The sequence below is a fragment of the Urocampus carinirostris genome, chromosome 3 (assembly GCF_059441175.1).
Source record: "Urocampus carinirostris isolate Australia breed hairy pipefish chromosome 3, RoL_Ucar_1.0, whole genome shotgun sequence".
NCBI classification, from domain to species: domain Eukaryota; kingdom Metazoa; phylum Chordata; class Actinopteri; order Syngnathiformes; family Syngnathidae; genus Urocampus; species Urocampus carinirostris.
Window position 1 is genome coordinate 36,133,824 of NC_142351.1, and position 19,367 is coordinate 36,153,190.

The 19,367-nt window shown below is 40.5% G+C and overlaps 1 protein-coding gene across 2 annotated transcripts in view; it reads right to left on the reverse strand.

The window, feature by feature from the left end:
* The window catches only part of samd11 (sterile alpha motif domain containing 11), a 90,822-nt gene extending 71,708 nt beyond the window's left edge, over positions 1-19,114 (reverse strand). For both annotated transcript variants that reach the window (XM_088331628.1, XM_088331627.1), the window contains exons 1-2: positions 18,389-19,114; positions 15,068-15,159 (exon numbers count right to left, since the gene is read on the reverse strand). In XM_088331628.1, coding sequence (XP_088187754.1) covers positions 15,068-15,159; positions 18,389-18,833 — 537 coding nt within the window. In that variant the 5' untranslated portion in view covers positions 18,834-19,114. The remainder of the gene's footprint in view (positions 1-15,067; positions 15,160-18,388) is intronic.
* Between the last annotated feature and the right edge of the window lie 253 nt (positions 19,115-19,367).

A 19,367-nucleotide genomic window follows, 5' to 3' on the forward strand; every position in this document is an offset into this window, starting at 1 on the left:
CATGAAAGCTTCTTATCACACTTTAATGGACATTTGAACTATTCATATTTTGATGCCCAAGACCCAAAAATAAAACGGCGGGACAAGAGTATTAATGACACACAAAAAGGAAAGGGAACAAATTGTTATAAAATCAAAGAACATTCTTCGAATGTTCGAGATTGACCTAAACCAGGGGTGGGCAAAGTTTTTAATCGGCAGACCACTTTGTATTATGAAATTTGGCAAAGCGGGCAAACAGGGAGAAAAATCTCAAGTGATTAATTGATTGATTGATTTGATATAGTGTTGAATCTGATACTTTGGCATTACAGGAAATCCTTTTTTTTAATCTGCATTTATAAATAAATAGACTTGCAGACATCTAACATGTCCATGTTGTATTTTATTTCACATTTGTTTATAAATGGACAATTTCATCAAATTGGTTTTGAAACACTCAGAAATAAGCAGACCTATATTTTCACCTGTTTTCTAAGCATTAGATTCATTCATATGGATTGAAAAACTGCATTTGAGATTGCTCAAAGGTGTTTTTTTCTTTTGCGTGAAATTTTAATGATATCTTGATGAATAAAATAAAAAATAAAAAACGATTAACAAAAAAGCAAGTACAGAAAATAGCCTTATGAAAAACTTTTCATGAGGGGGGCACACATGAAAGGACATTTTGGACAAGAGTTGCATATAAAAAAATGGTAGTATGTTAAGTTTAAACTTCAGTAAACACTCAATTTTAAGAAGAGAAGACATCAATGTAATTTGAACTCACGAGGAGCCCTGAGACAGGAGCCTACAGATAAGAGAATTCCATCCCGTCCTAAAGTCATCCTTAGAGCCCACTTTTTAATAAACCTTTAAGGTTACAAACAACACAAGTGGCCGATAGTGAAATTGATGTAATGGTCAAAACAACAAACAACAGTGGACTATGATATTCAAAATGAGGAAATGTCATCCTATGAGATCTCCTTTAGGTTGGTCCAAAAGCAAAAACAATAGACTTATCATAGTACCTGTTTTATCATACAAAATTTTCACCATTTTTGGTTGCGAGGACAGATTAAGAAGCCTGATGGGCCATAAGTGGCATAGTTTGCCCACCCTTTTCCTAAACAGTACTACTTTCTGCTCCAGCTCATTTCTGTCTCATTAGCACAATTTCAGGCTTAATGCAGACTGTCAAAATTCAGAAGACATTTTCCCCTGCTGTAGGTTTGATCAACTTACTATCCTTAAGTCTCCATACCTAAATTTTTTGCCCCAAACTTTGAAAACACAGAATGATAGAACTCAACACAGAGCCTAGAGGCACAACCAAACGCACACATCCTGTGTAACATGAGTTTAGCCAGCTGTTCAAAAGTGCAGGGATGGAGGATGGCCCCGCAGGTTACGGATGTCATTCAACTGTATGACATGGCTGCAGGGACCAAACGAACTTCTTCTCTTTTTCCGAGGGTGTCAAAAAAAGAAACTAGCCAAACTCGCTGTAAAAGGTGTACGCTCGTTAAACGTTTGGTCTGAGCTTGCTCGAGCATGTCACAGGCAAAATTGGGATCACGGAACGCAACGTCGGAGTAGCAGTCGGGCGTGTAAGCGCTTCAGTAGTAAAAATCATAAATGTGTAATTGTTTGAAAGGGCAGTTGTCTTGGGAATGTCCTATCATTAGATCAAGACTAAATATCACTTAATATGTCAGTATGCACAGGTGAGGCTGGTTTAACTTTATTTCAGGTTAGGAGCTGTCTCTTGGTTCTCCACATTGCATTGCCAGCCATTATCTAAGATAAGCAAAATGGACGGAAATAATGAGAAAAACTGCAATAAGTGACGGTATTGCCCTTGCATCGGGTGACAACGGCCTGTTGCTTTGAAGCTACTTCTTAAACGTGACAAGCTGTGAAACACACAAACACGAAATGAGGGCACTCACAAGGACTCCAACATATTCCTTACTAGACCACACCTTAATAAGGAACAACCAAAACACGCCATCCAATGCGTAAATATTTCAGACCATGCAGTTGAATCTACTTTGATTTTCAGTTTTTTGTATTCAAACCCATCCACTCGAGCTATTTTAGTGATTTTTGACCCATCATTACCAATATAAAACATATTAAAAAAAATCAAAAAATGGATTAGTCTTCTTCCAAGAAAAAGTCAGATCATGAATAAAAAAAGGGAATGTTTTACAAATGTCTCGAAATGAAAACAAAATAGCCTTTGGGGAACTTTAAGTTTTGAAATTTATGACATGTACATTTCGGCTATCTATTTAATACTTACACAGTAATCCCTCAACCCCCCTTGCATTCAGATAGATTAAATAGTCCTTAAAGTAAATATTAATAATAAATACATATATGTTTTTTAGTCTGATTGCATAATGGAGTGATTCACTGTATTATAATTGTAAAACAAGATCAAGAATTTACTTCACGGATTTCATGCGTTGTTTGTGGAACGTAACCCCTGCGATAAACAAGGGTTCTAAGTGTAAGTTTCGATGTGTGTGAAAAACAACGTGAAAATATGTCTTAGGAACTGAATGAGTTTGTTTTGCTTTTGTAAAACACGGTGTATCGTTCAATGAGCAATATAATTGGGAGTCTTAAGTCGAATGTCATTTTGACTTATTTCAATAAAGTGATTTTAAAAGTGTTGACTGTTTTGCACCTTGGTCTAAAAAGTAAACTGTACATAAAAATAAACATATTTTTGACCTGCAAAATATAAGGAACTCCCCTTTATGAAATATAATAGTATTTCTCACCTGGTGTATCAGGAGCCAAAAGTGGGTGGCAGATCAATTTTTAGAGGGGCGCACTCTCAATTACTGGATAGAGGAAGCAAAGCAACACAAGGAAGTAGGGGCTCCTCGATGTGTAAACAATTCTCTGAGCCTTCATACTTACTGATCAGTAGCGCCGTAGTCTTTAAAATACATATATTTTTTAAGTAAAACTAAAATCTTTCCCTATTTTTTCATTTTGGCCCCCAGGGACAATGCTTCTGAAAACGAAATGATACTTTATTGCACTGAACGAGTTAACAGTAGATGGCGATATTGCCCTTTGAGTTTTAATCTGGCATTTAACACCACAAAAAAAGACCGCCGAAGTTTGTTTACTCATGTTGAGCATGGCAAAACGCAGAGTATACGAAATATGTATTTTAATATCTTGAAGACAGATATTTTAGATTTCGTTAAAGAAGCAGCTAATCGAGCTGAGAATATTGATACTTGAAGTCGTTTTGGTTTTGCTAGTCATTTTGTTTTTCCCAAAATAAGAGAAATATATACTTCTATACCTGTTTGCACAATCCTTTCATTTGATACATTTGAGAAATAAAAATGATTTTCTTGATTTGGTTGGCAGCTTGTCATTACAGCAGGAAAATGGGTCTTCAAGTGATACCGCTTGAACGATGGACAACCGAGAAAAGGACCGGGTTCAGGACCACTGAAACAGAATGCGCGCCGACAAAACTTTTACAATGTTTTGGGGACTTTTCGAGAAAGGAAAAAATTGAGAAAGCATGATGGGGCGGGCAGGCATGCGACCAAGTCCCCCACTTTACCATTCGGACACACAAAAAACAAAGACACACACAAAGACACACATACAGGCATTCATGTGCAATCTTGGCCCCCACGCGCTGAGCCAAGCGGCAGTTTCAGCCCAATGGAGCGGCACAGGGCAAAAGGGGGGACGTGGAGACGCGAGCGAGGGGGGAGTTTCTGCCGTGGTGACGGGAGGGGCCGGCGCTACACAGAGGGCGAGAGGGCGGCGAGGCGGCGGAGGGGGGCCGGGAGGGGTTGGAGGGATTTCAGTGCCGGAGCGGCGCTGGGAGGTCAGTGGTGGAGCAGTCAAGCGTGCCAACGCGCCTCTCACGCTCCCCTGTCCCTCTTGTCTCAACCGCCGCTCCCCGCACCCGCCCTTTCTTCCCATCTCACCCACCTCCCTCACTCTCACGCCGCCTGCGTGTTTGGATTGGACTGCCGAGACCACCGCGGGGGAGCTTTCCAGAAAAGTTGCTACTAGGCCTTTGCAACGGGCGGAAGTAGAGGCCAAGGTTGGATCACTAACTCACCTAACCTAAGTTGAGTTGCATGCCATTGAATGGCACAAATTACATCAAACCACCACGAACAGGACACCTCAACATTTGATGAGCTTCAGTTACACACACACTCCCACAACTTCGATGGAATGCAATTTTTTAAAGAACTTTTCTGCTGGCCTAAAACATATATCGGAATAATGTGATGTTATATAAATTTTGTCCATCAAAACGTTTCACATTTCAGCCATTGCTTGTTGCCAGGGTCAGAAATCTACCTGGTGGCCTTCACGGTCTGTTCTGCTCTCCCTGAGGTAAAAAATAAGTGTTGAGTGAGCTGTTGGCTCAGCCAATCAGATTTTGAGTTGACCAAGCCAGAGTTTTCCAGCTATCTTAGGAAAACGTCAGCGGTTTCACAAACTATGATTGGATAAGGGGCGGTAACGGAAGTATCACAAGGAAAAGGAAATATCCCCATGTCCACGGCTTCTGTCAAACGGAAATTTTCAGCCCTACATCGAATAAAAACGATGCCAGACATACAACAGCTCGGGCTGATCTTTTATCATTAGCTTCGATGGAAATAAAAAAGAACCTGGAACTCAAACCCACAAATTATCTTTACAGCAGAGTTATTGAAATCTTCTTGCGGACAGAAAACAGGAGGGATTTCGTGCACCAATGAAAATCATTTTTGGTGAGTTAAGTAAAATGTCGCTGTATTCCTAAATAATAATGCAATTTTTTGAAGATATTGTTGATAGACAGACAGACAGACAGACAGACAGACGGGCAGGCGGGCGGGCGGGCAGGCAGGCAGGCAGGCAGGCAGGCAGACAGACAGACAGACAGACAGACAGACAGACAGACAGACAGATAGATAGATAGATAGATAGATAGATAGATAGATAGATAGATAGATAGATAGATAGATAGATAGATAGATAGATAGATAGATAGATAGATAGATAGATAGATAGATACTTTATTCATCCCCGTAGGGAAATTCACACTTCCAGCAGTACTTGTGTTGAAAATAAAACAATAATAAAGTAAAAGGAATATAATACATAAATACCCAATGTAACGTGTTGAAGTAGAGTACTTAAATAGTGCTACATAAAGTACACACTGTAATAAAAATAGGGTAATATACAATGCGGGGATGTGGTTTAATGTGGGCTTTTACTCCCCCGGGTGGAGTTAAAGAGCCTCGTGGCATGAAGAAGAAATGATCTCCTCAGTCTGTCCGCGGAACAAGACTGTGACAGCAGTCTGTCGCTGAAGCTGCTCTTCCGTTTGGAAATGATGCTGTGTAGTGGATGTAATGAACTGTCCATGATTGACCGCAGCTTTTTCAGTGACCGTCTCTCAGCTACTGTTGTCAGGCTGTCCAGCTCTGTGCCCACAACAGAGCTCGCTTTCCTCACCAGTTTATGCATGTCTGATGCATGTGTCTCAGCTGTAGCCCAAGTGTTCTATAGCCATAAAATAGTTATTGAGGGATGGATTGATTCAGACGTAGATCTACTGAAAGCCCAGGTGAGAAATGCATGCCCGGCCACTGGCAATGGTCCCCAAACTACGGCCTACAGGCCGGATACATTATTTATTTCTTAGTGTTATTATTTATTTCCTGAATTTTGTTCTGTGAGGAATCCAGAAGGCTTATTTGATTGTGGCTCTCGGAAAAAACAATACATTTTCACATTTAGGGACTGCTACAATCATCACATTTTTTCCGTAGCTGACCACGGACCCTTGAAAAAGTTATGTGTACCCACAGAAAAAGATTTGGAGACCCCCGCTGTATCACTAACATACCTAAGCTGAGTGACATGCCATGGGGTTGCACAAATTATATCAAACTACCACGCAAATAACACCTTAAGGTTTGATGAGCTCTAGTCACGCGCACACTCACACCACCTCTTTGGAATGCAATCATTTTAAGGCATCAGTTACGTCATGCAAAGGCAGTCTCGATATAGTGAGTATTCCCTCATTTACCTTCAGACAATTTATTTTGTCCGCCTCTTATCAAACTTTTTGACGTTTAATATTGTCAATAATAATACCAAAAAAAGTTGTCATAAGGCATTGTAATGATCCTGTTTGAACTTCATCTCCTTGTAGGCCTTCAAGTATTTTTGTTGAAGATTGTTGTTAAAACATGGCAAGAGATTGCGATGGATTCCGTGCAAGGGCTCAAAGTGACAACAACTAGTACAAGCAACGCAGACTCATCATCACTCAACCAGATTATCAAAACTTTATTTTGGATTTTGAGGAATGTTACGCTCAGCAGCAAATGCTTGCAAATGTATCAATTTTGTTGTGTTTTTTACAGTTTGTAATAGCATTGGCCCAATCCGATCCACAGGGCCTGTCTCAAATCTGAGTTTTGCCAAAATACCGGTAACTGGATCTGGACTGATTTATTTTCATTGGAAATTATGTTTCATAAAACATAACAAAATCCTCACACATATCCTACCACTCACACCTATTCTTGTTAATTCTCATTCAGATGTATTTCCCGCCCTGTTACAATGTCTACAGAATATTTAAAAAAAAAACATTTTTTAAAATTGGGAGAAGCAAACATTTACCAAAACAGAAATCAAATCAATCGTGATCGTTGAAGCCTTAGTCTCACTTCAGGATAAAGCACCCGTAGACTAAAATACTATTCTAAAGTCTAGGTTTTTTTTCAATTACATTTGAAACATTTATAAATCAGCAGACGGGTTTTAAGGTGAAAAAAAGTGATAATCTAACGCATATAACAGTAGTGTTGGTGAGTATGGATCTTCATTAGCGTCTTTGGAGTCTTTATTGGTCTGAAAGTGCATTCAAAATGCCTCACTCTTCTCAACCAATGGCCTGTTTCACGATTACCATAGCAACATAACTTGAGCAAAGTAAACGCATGCCTTACGAAGACTCAACCGAAGTAGCTTTTATTTTGAAGCCCGGCAGTGTTTGTGACCGTTCCTGCAGATGTTTGCGAATGTGTGGGTTTAATTCCCTTTTGCAACGGCGGGAAGGGGGTGGTTTAGTGCACTGTGATTGGAGTGGGGGGCCTTTATGAGCCAGAGGAGGCGACTGTAATTTCCTCCCATCCTCCGCCAGTTCCGCTGAAATAACAGAGTAGAGGAAGCCGAGCTCTCCCGGGAGGAGACGCAAACACACGAACGCACACACAGCTTGCTAATCAGCCGGCCACCCCGGCGCACCCTTCCACAAACACAAACGCACCCAGCACACACAAACGCAAGCACACACCTAGACACGCATGCAGATAAGCGAAAAAAAAACACCACGTTTCAAGCGGAGGCCGCAGGATTAACCTTCCGCAGAATTTTTTGGGGCTTTTACGGACCTGGTTATTCAAGTTTAGTACTTTCTTTGAGAAATTCAACGCTTTATGATCACACATGACCTGTGTTGCTAAAACCAGTTCTTAGTTACAAATACTCGTGACTTACCGTATTTTCCGCACTATAGGGCGCGCCGGGTTATAGGGCGCACCCTCAAAAAATAGTTTTTGGTCCTATATCTTCCATACATAAGGCGCACCGGATAATAAGGCGATACAATGGGAACGTCAACGAAACAGTCAGATAGTTCAGTCAAACTTATTACCCCCTTAACATTCTGAAAGCTTGCAAAGAAGCAAATATGTGTCTCAGACATATACGGAAACAGTGTCCGTACGATGTCAATCAAATGCATCGTTCCAAATATCATTCGGAAGGTTAAAGTCTTGGGATTCAAGAAATGCCAACCATTCCTTAGTTTCTATTTTGTTTTTCTCTCGCAACTTTACTGTGCATATGACAATAAACACTTGGAATTGAGTTTAATTTAAAAAAGACCCATCACAGAAACATCGATATCTCTCTGAAACAAGATACTGGGAAAATATATAGCCTGAGTAGCTCACCGAAGTCGTTGCGTTCAATAATAATGTGCAACCATGGTCCTCTTATATCCGTGAGTGTAGTAAATCCAGGAGAGTAAAATATTTACAAATACAGAATAGTAAAACATGTTTTATCTATGCCGTAGAGAACCAAACTTGCTATTCATATTCATCTTTTTCGGCCAATTGCAGGCTTTGTTTTGCCCCTTTAGCCTATGCGAGCCTGTAAATGATAAAAAGGATCCGCCTCCTTTACCTCCGAATAACTTTAGCCAATAGTGATCGATTCAAATGATGATTGACACATTGGCTGGGAAATGAAACGCCGGCATATGTATCCCAGCATACACTGGGGACGACTTCGCCTTCGGGGGAAAATCTAGTCGGCGGCTGCTTGCTTTAGTTGCAAGACTTTGCGACTTAATATTGATCCATATATAAGGCGCATGGTCAGTTTTTGAAAAAAATAAAGGCTTTTAGGTGCGCCTTATAGTGCGGAAAATACGGTGATTTAAAAAGAAATCCTGTTACCCCCCAGATGGCGGACACCCAAAAGTAGTGTGTTAGTCTGAAAGTAACTATCTCGTTAGAAGTTACAACATATGCTTGTATTAAAACTTACCCCTTAAAACTGCCTTGAAATAGCCACATAATAAAAGAAATAGAAGAAAATGCGTGCACCAACCTGAGGAAGCAGTGAACACTTTATATTTTTTGGCCCGTGCGATTTTAAGAGCTTGCAACCAAATATGCACATATAGACAGATTCACTGATCCCAGTATCTTATTTATTGTTCTAAATGTGGCTTGGATTAGATTATACACAGTAGGGAGAACATCTCCTTTAAGAGAAATTCAACCACCTCTTAAAGATAAATATAAACACCTTTCTCTTGCGTTACTGGCGGATTGAAAGGTCTATGTTACATGGTGAGGGAAGGAGAAACAGTTAGCTATCATAAGACGTTGTAAGTCATTATTTGTTTTTAATAAATAGCAGAGTAATACACCATGTTGTACCAACAGTTGCGTTACAAAATATTAATAATAATGCATTAAAGAACTTGTTGCAGAGAAAAGTAATGGCCTTCCAGGCACACGCTCCTTTGTAACATGTTAATCCCAACACTATACATAAGTGGTACACATCCTTTTCTGTACCACGGACCGGTTTAATGTCTGACGATTAAAAGCATTAGTAGTGACAGAAACAATAATAATAATATTAATAGTAATGAGTAATCTAAACCCACTGTTCATTCACTAGATCACTCTGGGTTTAGATAACATGGAAAAAAATGTACGATTATGCCTTCATCACACTATTTTTACTCATGATACCATGTTACAACGTTGTTTTGGCTATTGTAATGTCATGCAATGTGGCCCTGTAGCTAAAAATAGAGTGATGATGAGAAAAAAATCAAATGCCATTTTCTATGTCATCGTCTATCTTAATAATAATAATAATAATAATAATAATTTCCTTGTATTGTCATTCTGTGTAACAATGTACACAGAACGAAATGTCGATTGCACCTGACCCGTTGTAGCGAGCCGATGCAGCCGCAGCCAACAGAGGGCGCCGCCGACCACTTTTTAAGTCTTAGGAATGACTCGGCCGGGGCGCGAACCACCGACCTCCCAGTCTCAAAGCGGGCTGGCCACGGGGTTAAGATTTTGCGTTTACACTGCTGGGATCTGGGTTTGTTTCCTGTTACATCCATTGCTGATCGATCATTGCTTGAATACTGTAATAAACTATTATAAAGTTGGAACGCGAATCTGATCTTTGAGGGGTTTTTTTGTCAAAAAAAGTGCTTAGACACATATAAAAACGACTTTATTTTCTTTAAGTGAGGCCCAGTGCTAAACAACTCACGCTTCGGTACCTGTCCACAGCCCGGTGGTAGCCGACCACTGCTGTTCATGATAACCAAGTCAAATGTGAGCATGTGATGTTACACATATAATGTAGTATCTAACTGTCATACGTTTGCACGCCGACACAACAAAGAACTCCAGTCGGCGCTGACTCTGCAAATATCGTGAACTAGGCGTGAGCGGGCCAGTGGAACGTCTTCACACCACCTGCATCTTTTCTGTTTTTGACCAAAGCTCACCCCATGCCTATCGCCAAGCGAGATCACTCAAAGTTCAGCTGTCAAACTTTCAAAATAAATGTCTGCATGAGGTAATTTGTGTCAGTAGGCAGGCGCATAGTGGGTGAGGGGAGGGATGCGTGGGTGTGGGTGGCGGGGAAAGCTGGCTGCAATGCCCCGAGGGGAGACGGAGGGGAGGGAGCGACGCCACAGAGGCCATAGAAGCCCTGCTGCCTCCCCTTCGCGTCTCACCCTCGCCGCCCTCGCATGAAACTGCTGACATTCTTAGCTGGCGTGTGCGTGCGAGTGCGTGAATGTGCATGAATGTGTGTGTGTCGTCTGTGCACGTGGGTGTCCCGAGGCGTCGTGGTGGTATTCACTCGCCGGGTTAAACTTCAGGCTTCACCGCCAGACGAGGAAACGAGGAGCATAACAACAACAAGCTCCCGGCCTTCGCATCCCGGCTTACGTCAATAGCGACGTTTCACTCCATCACGTCTGCAAATTGAGGTTGAAGAATACGTGCCGGGACAAGCTAAAAAGTCAATCGACTATATCCCCAGTTTCGAGTCAAAATGCATGCAAACATACTGAGTTCATCAAAACCTCAGATTGGGAAAAATTAAAAGAGGAAATCAGTACTCATTTGAGGGTGTTGAAATCAATGCATTGTAAACGTATCTATTGATTTACTAATTCCTTTACACAATTAGTTTTCTTAGAACCTCTTTTAATTGTATTCATTTAGTTCCTTCTTATTATCTTTTGTGTATGGACATTTCTAACTCTGAATTTTATTCTAGAAGAAACCAAACAGTAACCTGTTCAGTTTGAAATGAGCTATAATATCAATCACTCTCGTTACTGTTTTTCTGGCTGTTTTTTATATCATTATAATACACTAAAGGGACACTGTCTAATATTTGACCAATAGATGTCGCTGCATTGTGATTGAAGGGTTTTAAAATCAATACATTATAAAATTAAAATGGATTGCTTTAGTAATTGCTTTGAACAGTTCTTGTTTTCTTAGAACCCCTGGTATTAGCATTTCCAACAACATGTGCTTTATTATAAACTGAAAACGGAAATCTAAAGTGATAGTTGGAGCTGTTTATACTTGCAAAAAGTCTTAGTCCTGCTTCAAAACAAAGCAGTGGACTGTTGTAGACTGATATACTAGTCTCAAGTTAAGATTTAGCTGTTGTGTAAGTCTGAAATAGTCGTAGATTTTTCTTTGTTTTAATTGCCTGGCATTTTTAAGGAGAGAAACGCAGTAGTCTAATGCGTGGTAATTATGCATTTCTACAGTTCATAGCGATTATCTTTTGTGCATGGACATTTTTACACATGATTTTATTTGAGAAGAAACTAAACAGTAACTGGGTCAGTTTTAAATAAACCTGGTGACTACAATATCAACCACTCTCATTATTGTTGCGAGGATAGTATACTACATTAAAGGGACACTGAGTAATGTTTGGCCACTAGATGTGAGTGTATTGTGTAATAGAATAGAATAGAATAGAATTTACTTTTATTGTCATTCTTTGTAACCATGCACACAGAACGAAATGTCGATACACCTGACCCGTACAGTTAAACTGTAGCGAGCCGATGCATAATAATAATGTAGGGGTTTCCAACCTTTTTCTAACGGAGAGCTACTCTTTGTTACTAATTAACGACAAAGGCACCTAGTTCCATATGAATTTCTAAAATAACAACTTGTTAAGTGTTAATAGTACGTTATTACCAGGTTAATTAGACTCAGTCAACCACTAAAAGAATTATTTTAACAGAAAATCACAATGATCCAGCACAGGTGAACTATTTTTAAAACAGGTCCGTGGGCACCTCAGCTGCCTGTAGGGGTCACCCTGGTGCCGGAGGTGACCACATGAGGGGCTCCTGGTGCAGTGCAACTGAAAATGAGTACTACAAAGCTCAAGAAAGAATACAAACTAAGGAGACTCAAAGTGACCAAACCGCGTCATTTTTCCTCTCATTTTTTGATTGTCCTTTCACAAGGTGTTCTGGAGTACATGTAGCAAGATTGTGAACAATCATGTCAGCTCTCACTGAGTGAGCCTCATGTTATCTTAAAATTAAAAAATTAAAAATAATCAACAAATAACAAAATGTCAACCTATGAGAATATGCATGGTTCAGATCTTCTTCCTTATTGTTTAAAATCAATATGGGTTTTTTTAATGTATTTTTTTACCACTAGTAGGCGCTAAATAATACACAATGTCCATTCAATAATTCAAATATTAAGCAACTAAAAGAGTAGAATAAGAAATTCTAAACATAGTAGAGGTTTGATATCACTTTTTAGACTGATGCAAATCAAAATACTCAACTCCTAAATATTCTCCAACATTAAAACAGGAACCAAAAACATGAGTTTTTTCACATAAAATGACCACTAATCATCCTTTAAATTGGATGCATCATCTATTAATATTATAGTTCCGGATATTGCACATTAACTGCTGGCACAAGTTCAGCATCTTGGAAAACGGCCAGATATTGGCATAACAGAGATAAATTAAGAGTGTAAATCTTTCCACAAAAGGCAGTTTGATACGATTTTGGGAAAATGGAGTGCGAGAAACTTAAAGGAGATTTCGACTGGAAAGAGAAACATGTTGATTTTGATAAAATTGATTTCATTCAACAAGGCAAGACTCCATTTGTAAAGTTTCAATACACATTTTCATCTTACGTGTATATATTTAAATAAATTTGAAGATACTGTTAATGTGCCAGAACCTTAAAATATGCACTGATTTATTATTGGTTTCTTAATTTCCTCATGCTGAGGTTTTTGAGTTTTTCCTTTACAACATGCGGTTTCACATCAGGGGATATTGTCATTTTTACCTGTGCAGTCCTTTGAGACTTTTTGTGATTAAGGGCAATGCAAATAAATGTGACTTGAATGTGGTTCAATTCAATGCTCTTCTTTTAAACAGAAATACTATCTTCTGATTCAAACCTTTTTTCGGTTCCACTTCTATGACACTTGTTACTAGTGTGCATTCCCTCCAGACAAACTTTTCTGTTTTCCCAGTCCTTTCCTCAACTTGGGCCAATATTTTTGGTTTTTTTTTGTTTGTTTTTTTGGGGTTATTGTTAAAATGTAGCCAGTTTACCTGTATCCCTCAAACACCTCCGTGTTATCTAACCCGCCTCGCGTGTCTCACATACAATAATCAGTGCTAGCCACACTCAGTAGCTCACTAAGCCTCTTACACCCTTCCCTCAAGATTAGGGCTCGGGAGCGACAACAGATGCGCGCCATGGTGATGGAAACACACATGCAGATCCGCAACTCAGCGCACCTGTGTGAACAGATCTGCACAAAGCTGACACACCAACAGAAAGCCGATAGCGTAATCCTTATACATCTGCGATGGCCCCAAGTTTGGCGTCGGCCCTCAGCCAAGCCAAGGGGTAGTTGAGTGTTGGGCCCAGGGCTGAACGGGCAATAGAATCCTGTCAGCCAGGTAAGGAGGTTGCCTCAAAAGTGACCGACGTAAACGGAAAACATACGCACCTAAAAAGATAGCCAGACAGCTCGTTGTCTGGGGATAAATGGCTGTTTGATGCTTGGCGTCTTTGAATGGCTGCAAGTGAATTCGGTATTCACACTGAGAGAAAATTACTGTCAAATCTGTCGCAGTGTGCCCGCAGGGTCTCCGGCGGAAAGGTTATGAACAAAGGCAAACACGCTTACCCATCATGGAACAGTGCCACAACACAAAAGTGGCATTAAAATTTGAGTTGCTGTTTTCTCAGACAAATCAACAGATTTTTACAGACCCAATCCACTATTTTTGTGGACTTTGTGGGTTTTGTAATGAGCAGCGAGAAAATAAAAATTACTATTTTTCTGCATAGAAGGGGTTAACGCAAGCTTTAGACACAAAGCTAGCCACCTGTGTATGGGAAAATGACGGTCGCTTTCGGTGGAGAGGAAGACAATTCTATTTTTCACCAAAGAAGAAGACTTATTGTTTACTTACTGTAGACTAGTTTACCTCAGAGAAGATGACACTTAAAAGGCACTCCTCATTTAAAGTAAAATAAGTGTGTTAAGTATTAGGGGTGGATTCATGTGCAGTGAAGCAGGAACAAAAGGAGTTACAAAGTAACAAACTAACAAGGGGCCGCAAAATAAATGAAATGTCCCCACCATAACATACCTGACAAAGTCCAAACCAGAAACAAAGACGAAAACAGAGGAACAAAGTAACAAACTGACAAGTGGGCCCTAAACTAATAACAAAATGTCCAAACAAGTAACCAGAAACCAAAATAAACAAACCTGGCATTACAGTGGAAATGCAAGGAACAAAGCAACAAACAAGTGGGCAAAAAACTACCGACAAAATGTCCAAACCAGAAACGGGAAGCAAAAACAACTTATGTCGCAATGACAGTGGAAATGAAATGACCCAACAGTGTTTGCTGTCATTATAAAGGTTTAATGTCTGACGATTAAAACACATGGGGAACACATGTTGTAATTGGAGAGACCTGTGCCCAGTTCCAAAACTGGTTACACCAATGTATGTAAAAAAAACATCCACAGGTACAAAATCTACAAATTGAAGCATTTCAGGAAATGTGGTACCTTAGGTGATTTTCTTCATCTTTTCAAATAATATATTTTTTTACTTTTCCTTAACTGATACTTGGTTGGAGCGTATCAAACGATTGTCCAGTGATTAGTTGTTCAAAAAAAAACACCTTCATCAATTTTTTCAAATATGTTGACTTTAAGGACAAAACCGAGTACAATGACAAAGTTCTTGCACTTGTCCTATTTTCTAACAGATACAAGAAAAGTGAACATAATCTTCCATATTGATTGCATAAAACTCACATTAGCAATCAACAAACCCCAAAAACCGCAAGCAGGGAAAATAATGGCAGGAGATAAGATATGCTTACCACAGGAGAAGAGATACGGCAACCTGGACAATCACAAATAGGCGGATGCACCTGTAAGATTCCTTTAGACATGAGGGTCTTGAGACTTTTCCCTGGAACACAAACAACACGGCCTGACTGAGTGCAAAAGAACATAAACGCATCGCTGCCACAACATATGATACAAGAGAGGTATCAACTGCATTCATGTTTTTGATTTAACGGAAAATTGGGACACACCACTTAAAAAAATATATATATTTTTTTGGATTAGCATAAGGTTTCTTACAACCGCTGACCCACAATTTTGTCAACACGTCTGAAAAATACACTTCACCTTGGTTCAGTTACAACTTCTTATTATCCCAAATTGGGATACATTTTCAAACAGACTGTGGTTGATTTGTGTACAAAGTTTTAGACCAAGTATTGTCTCAAGAGAATCTACAGAGCAGAAGTAAATGGAAGGAGACCAAGAGGAAGGCCGCGATTGACGTTAATGGATAGTGTTATGAGTGCACTGCAGGAAAGAAGTCTAAATATAATGGAAGCTCGAGCTCTTGTTGGTGATAGGAATGAGTGGAGAGGTGTTGTGAAAGGATAGTGGGATGTTTGGACGCTTTCTAAGGGATGGGCAGGGCACCTGTATGATGCGGCAGGGGTAAACCAGTGAAAGCTGTCGGGCTCTGCTGTTGAACAGAAGAGTGTGCTGTGTCACCCTGGCCCGAGTGACATGGCCGCTTTCTTGTGTCCCGTTTCATCTGGAGGGACGAAAGCATGACCAACTTGGGTGCTGAGGTGCCCAACTTGTTTTGGGCATTTGGGTTGGCCATGGTTCAAAATTTTTGTGTGTGTTTTTTGCCATTTTTTTCCCCTTTTATTTTCTTTGTTATTGTATGTCTTGCTGTCGGTCACCCCTCTCGAGGGATGTGACCAGGGAAAATAGATAGATAGATTGTCTCAACAAGTTTAGAAGTGCTGCATATAGATGATGTACCAAAGTATAACAACCAACCCGTCTCCCTGTTAATATTTGCTTTGGATACATTGACGTGACTTTCAGTCAAAAAACAATGCTTTGTGAAGAGTAAATAGGTATTTATTGAGGAAAAGACAAAGAAAAGCATTCGAAATCTTCCCTGGTCTCAAATTCCATTTGAAGACTGTGTATACAGTAAGCACTCTCAACATTTTCTAGTTGAAACTTTTTTAAGTTTAATTGTTTACAAGGGGCTTATCAAATAAGCTTTGCCTTTCTGCGATGAAAGTTAAAAGATCCTGCGGCAGGGGATTCAAAATTTCACCGATGTAAGCTCTCTGGCACAGCATCGGCACCCCCATGGGTGAGCGCACTACGTTTGGAGAAACCCTTCCAAAAGCATACATTTGTAAAGTACAACTGATTGAAATACAATGTTTTTCAGCACAAAGCACGAACCAGACTTCAGTAAGATAGTACAATGCACGTTTATACTCAGTTTCACCTCAATATACATATTAACAGAATATATGTACAGTACATAGTATTTTCCTTTATTGTATATGCATGTTAGATTTGATTTAATTGTGCCCTTGTTTTAAACTTATTTTATAAACATCCTACAACATGGTTACAAAAAAAGTCATTGGCATTTTAAATTTAATGACAACAGAGACATCCTTGAATCCTTAATCCAAACCAGTTTTTCCCAACTGGTGGGGCGGGACCCAAAAGTGGGTCACGGACCGGTTTTGAGTGGGTCGCAGGCCCTTTGCCTTAACAAAATAATGCTTGGAAAACAACAAAGGATTCAGCGTCGCTTACACTCTTTACCAGTATATGGCGATAATGCCGTGCAAATACAAGTTGACACGCACCATTTCACACCATAGAAAAAGACATATAAAGTTTGTCTACAAACGTAAACAAAGGACAAACTCAGGTACAGTGGAAAATATATAAGGTACAGATTTTATGATATAATAGACCAAGCTACTGGTGACAAGCGTTTTGGATTTTATTGAAAATACAGGTAAATGAGAATTAAATGGACAGTATGTATTATTTGACCACTAGATGTTGCTGTATTGTGTAGTGCAACTGAAAACGAGTGCTACAAAGCACAAGGAAGAATACAAACTACGAAGACTGGAAGTGGCTAAACCGTACCTTTTGTCTTCTCATTTTTTGTCAAGCCTTTGTCAAGCTTTTTGTTTTTTCGAGTAGCTATAGCCGCCATCTGACTTCAGGACCCACCATTCCACCCAGTGGTAAGCTGCCACCCAAATCAAGAAAGATTTCCACTTCTCAAATATATCCAAATATATTAAAAAAGAATGAATATAAACATTTGTAATTTTTATTTTGAAACTAATAGAGATACTATGCAAGTAAAAGGCTAAAAATATAGTATTTTTAAACCATTTACTGTACTTTTCACCAGTGCATCAATGGCAGACACTTGTACACCATTTTCGTATTTCGCCATCTTTATTTCTCTGACTTTATCGTTGTTGTTACCGTTATCCACTTTTCTAATCACAAACTTTCTTGGGACCCTTTATTGTGAGCAGATGAATGAAATAAAACAAGCAAAATTCACCATAAAATGAGAAGTGGTGCCCCTCAAACGCATCAATTGACTAGACGGGTAGAAGAGAACTAGCAAGGCATTATCGCCATCTAGTATTTCGGAGTGTAATCGACCGTACGTTTTTTTTACTTTTTCTTAGAATTATTTTTGCAAAGTAAAAAGCCCGCGACCCACTGAAAACGGGTTTGCGACCCTCTTTGGGGCCCTGACACACAAGTTGAGAAACACTTCTCTAGGTAATGCTCATGTTATGTCAAATAAATACAAATTTCTCAACTTACGAGTATTTTGGAAAGTTCATGGTTTTGTGTTACATGTACAGTACTTGCTAATTTTAATCAATATTTTTTTAACGGGTGAATCTTTTTTACCACTAAGGGGCGCTAAAATATACACACCATCCTTTTAAAGGCATTTGTATTACTTGTAGTCGTTTTGCTGGTCATTTCATTAAAAAATATATATAAGCCACATTCTATCTCTGGTAGTCTGGTTTAAACTGAACAATCTTTCCTTTTTTATTTGGTTAGGGTCGCGACTCGTAATTAGCCTGGGATTGTGGGTCCTGAAGTCAGACCAGTTAAGAACCACTCTCTTAGAGACCCACCAAAGGGAATGAAAGTAATTCCGTCGTCTCGTTTTCCTCGTGAGCCCTGATAAAGAGCACTCTTGACTTTTGCTCTCTGCTAAGTGTAGGAACTTAACTTTGTCTCAACTCATCTAATAAACCCAACAAAGTGAGCAATATTGGTCCCTTCCGCAAGCTTACCTTTGTGCCGAATACTTCTTTTCCAGTCTTTGGCCGTCTCCCGACCACTGACGAACTGGAATTCGTTGGGGGTGAGCCACTCGCCCCTGTACTTAATGGAGGGTCCCTTGCTCCCTTGGCATAGTTTGTTAATATAAAGCAGAGCCTTATTTTCCCCGCACTCCACCTCAATGCACGGCTCGCCGTTGTCAAAGAAAGGCTGGAAGTCCGGGATGGACGAGAACCTCTCCAGCATCAAGTCGTCCGTGGCGTGCTGGAGGTGTTGGTGATGCAGCGTGGAGTCGTGGAGCCCCAAATACGCACGATGCTGGGCCAAAAGGTGCTCGTAGGGCGGCGGGTGCGGGGTTACAACGGGGATGGCGGCGGCGTTTAAGTATTCGGGCTGGTTGAAGGCGGCGAGAGCCATGTCTTCGCCGTCCAGGCGCTCCTTCTTGATGGCGGGCATTCCGCCTCACAAGTGCAGAGGAAGCAGACGTCCGAGTCGGGCTGCTGAGCGCGCTCGCCGCCTGCGGGTCGCTCGGAGCCACGCTTGGAGACGCGCCGCTTGGTTTTACGCACGGAGGGCTGCTCGAGTTGCCGCGGATATATTCCCATTCAGCGGCGTGGCCGCGCTCTCCGCCAGCCCCACAGCTTCCTGCAGCTTCCTGCAGCTTTCTGCGGCTTCCTACCTCCCTCGCGCACCCACACACACTCACTTGCTAATACCTGACATGCTGCGCGCGCCGGGCTCGGACATGATGCTGCATACGGGGATCATTAACGCACGCACCTCCTCGCCTTGCCCCCGCCCATTTCCCCCCTTTTTAATGATTTATTGACTCTGTTTGACTGGAAATTGTTTCTGCCGTCCCACTTGTGTTTGCTACTCCACACCACGCTATAAATTGAACCAATCCAATACATTTTGGTGGCATTGTTGTTATCACAACTTTGAGGACTTTTTTTTCCCTTTTATCCTTGCGCTTGTGTGCTTTGCGTT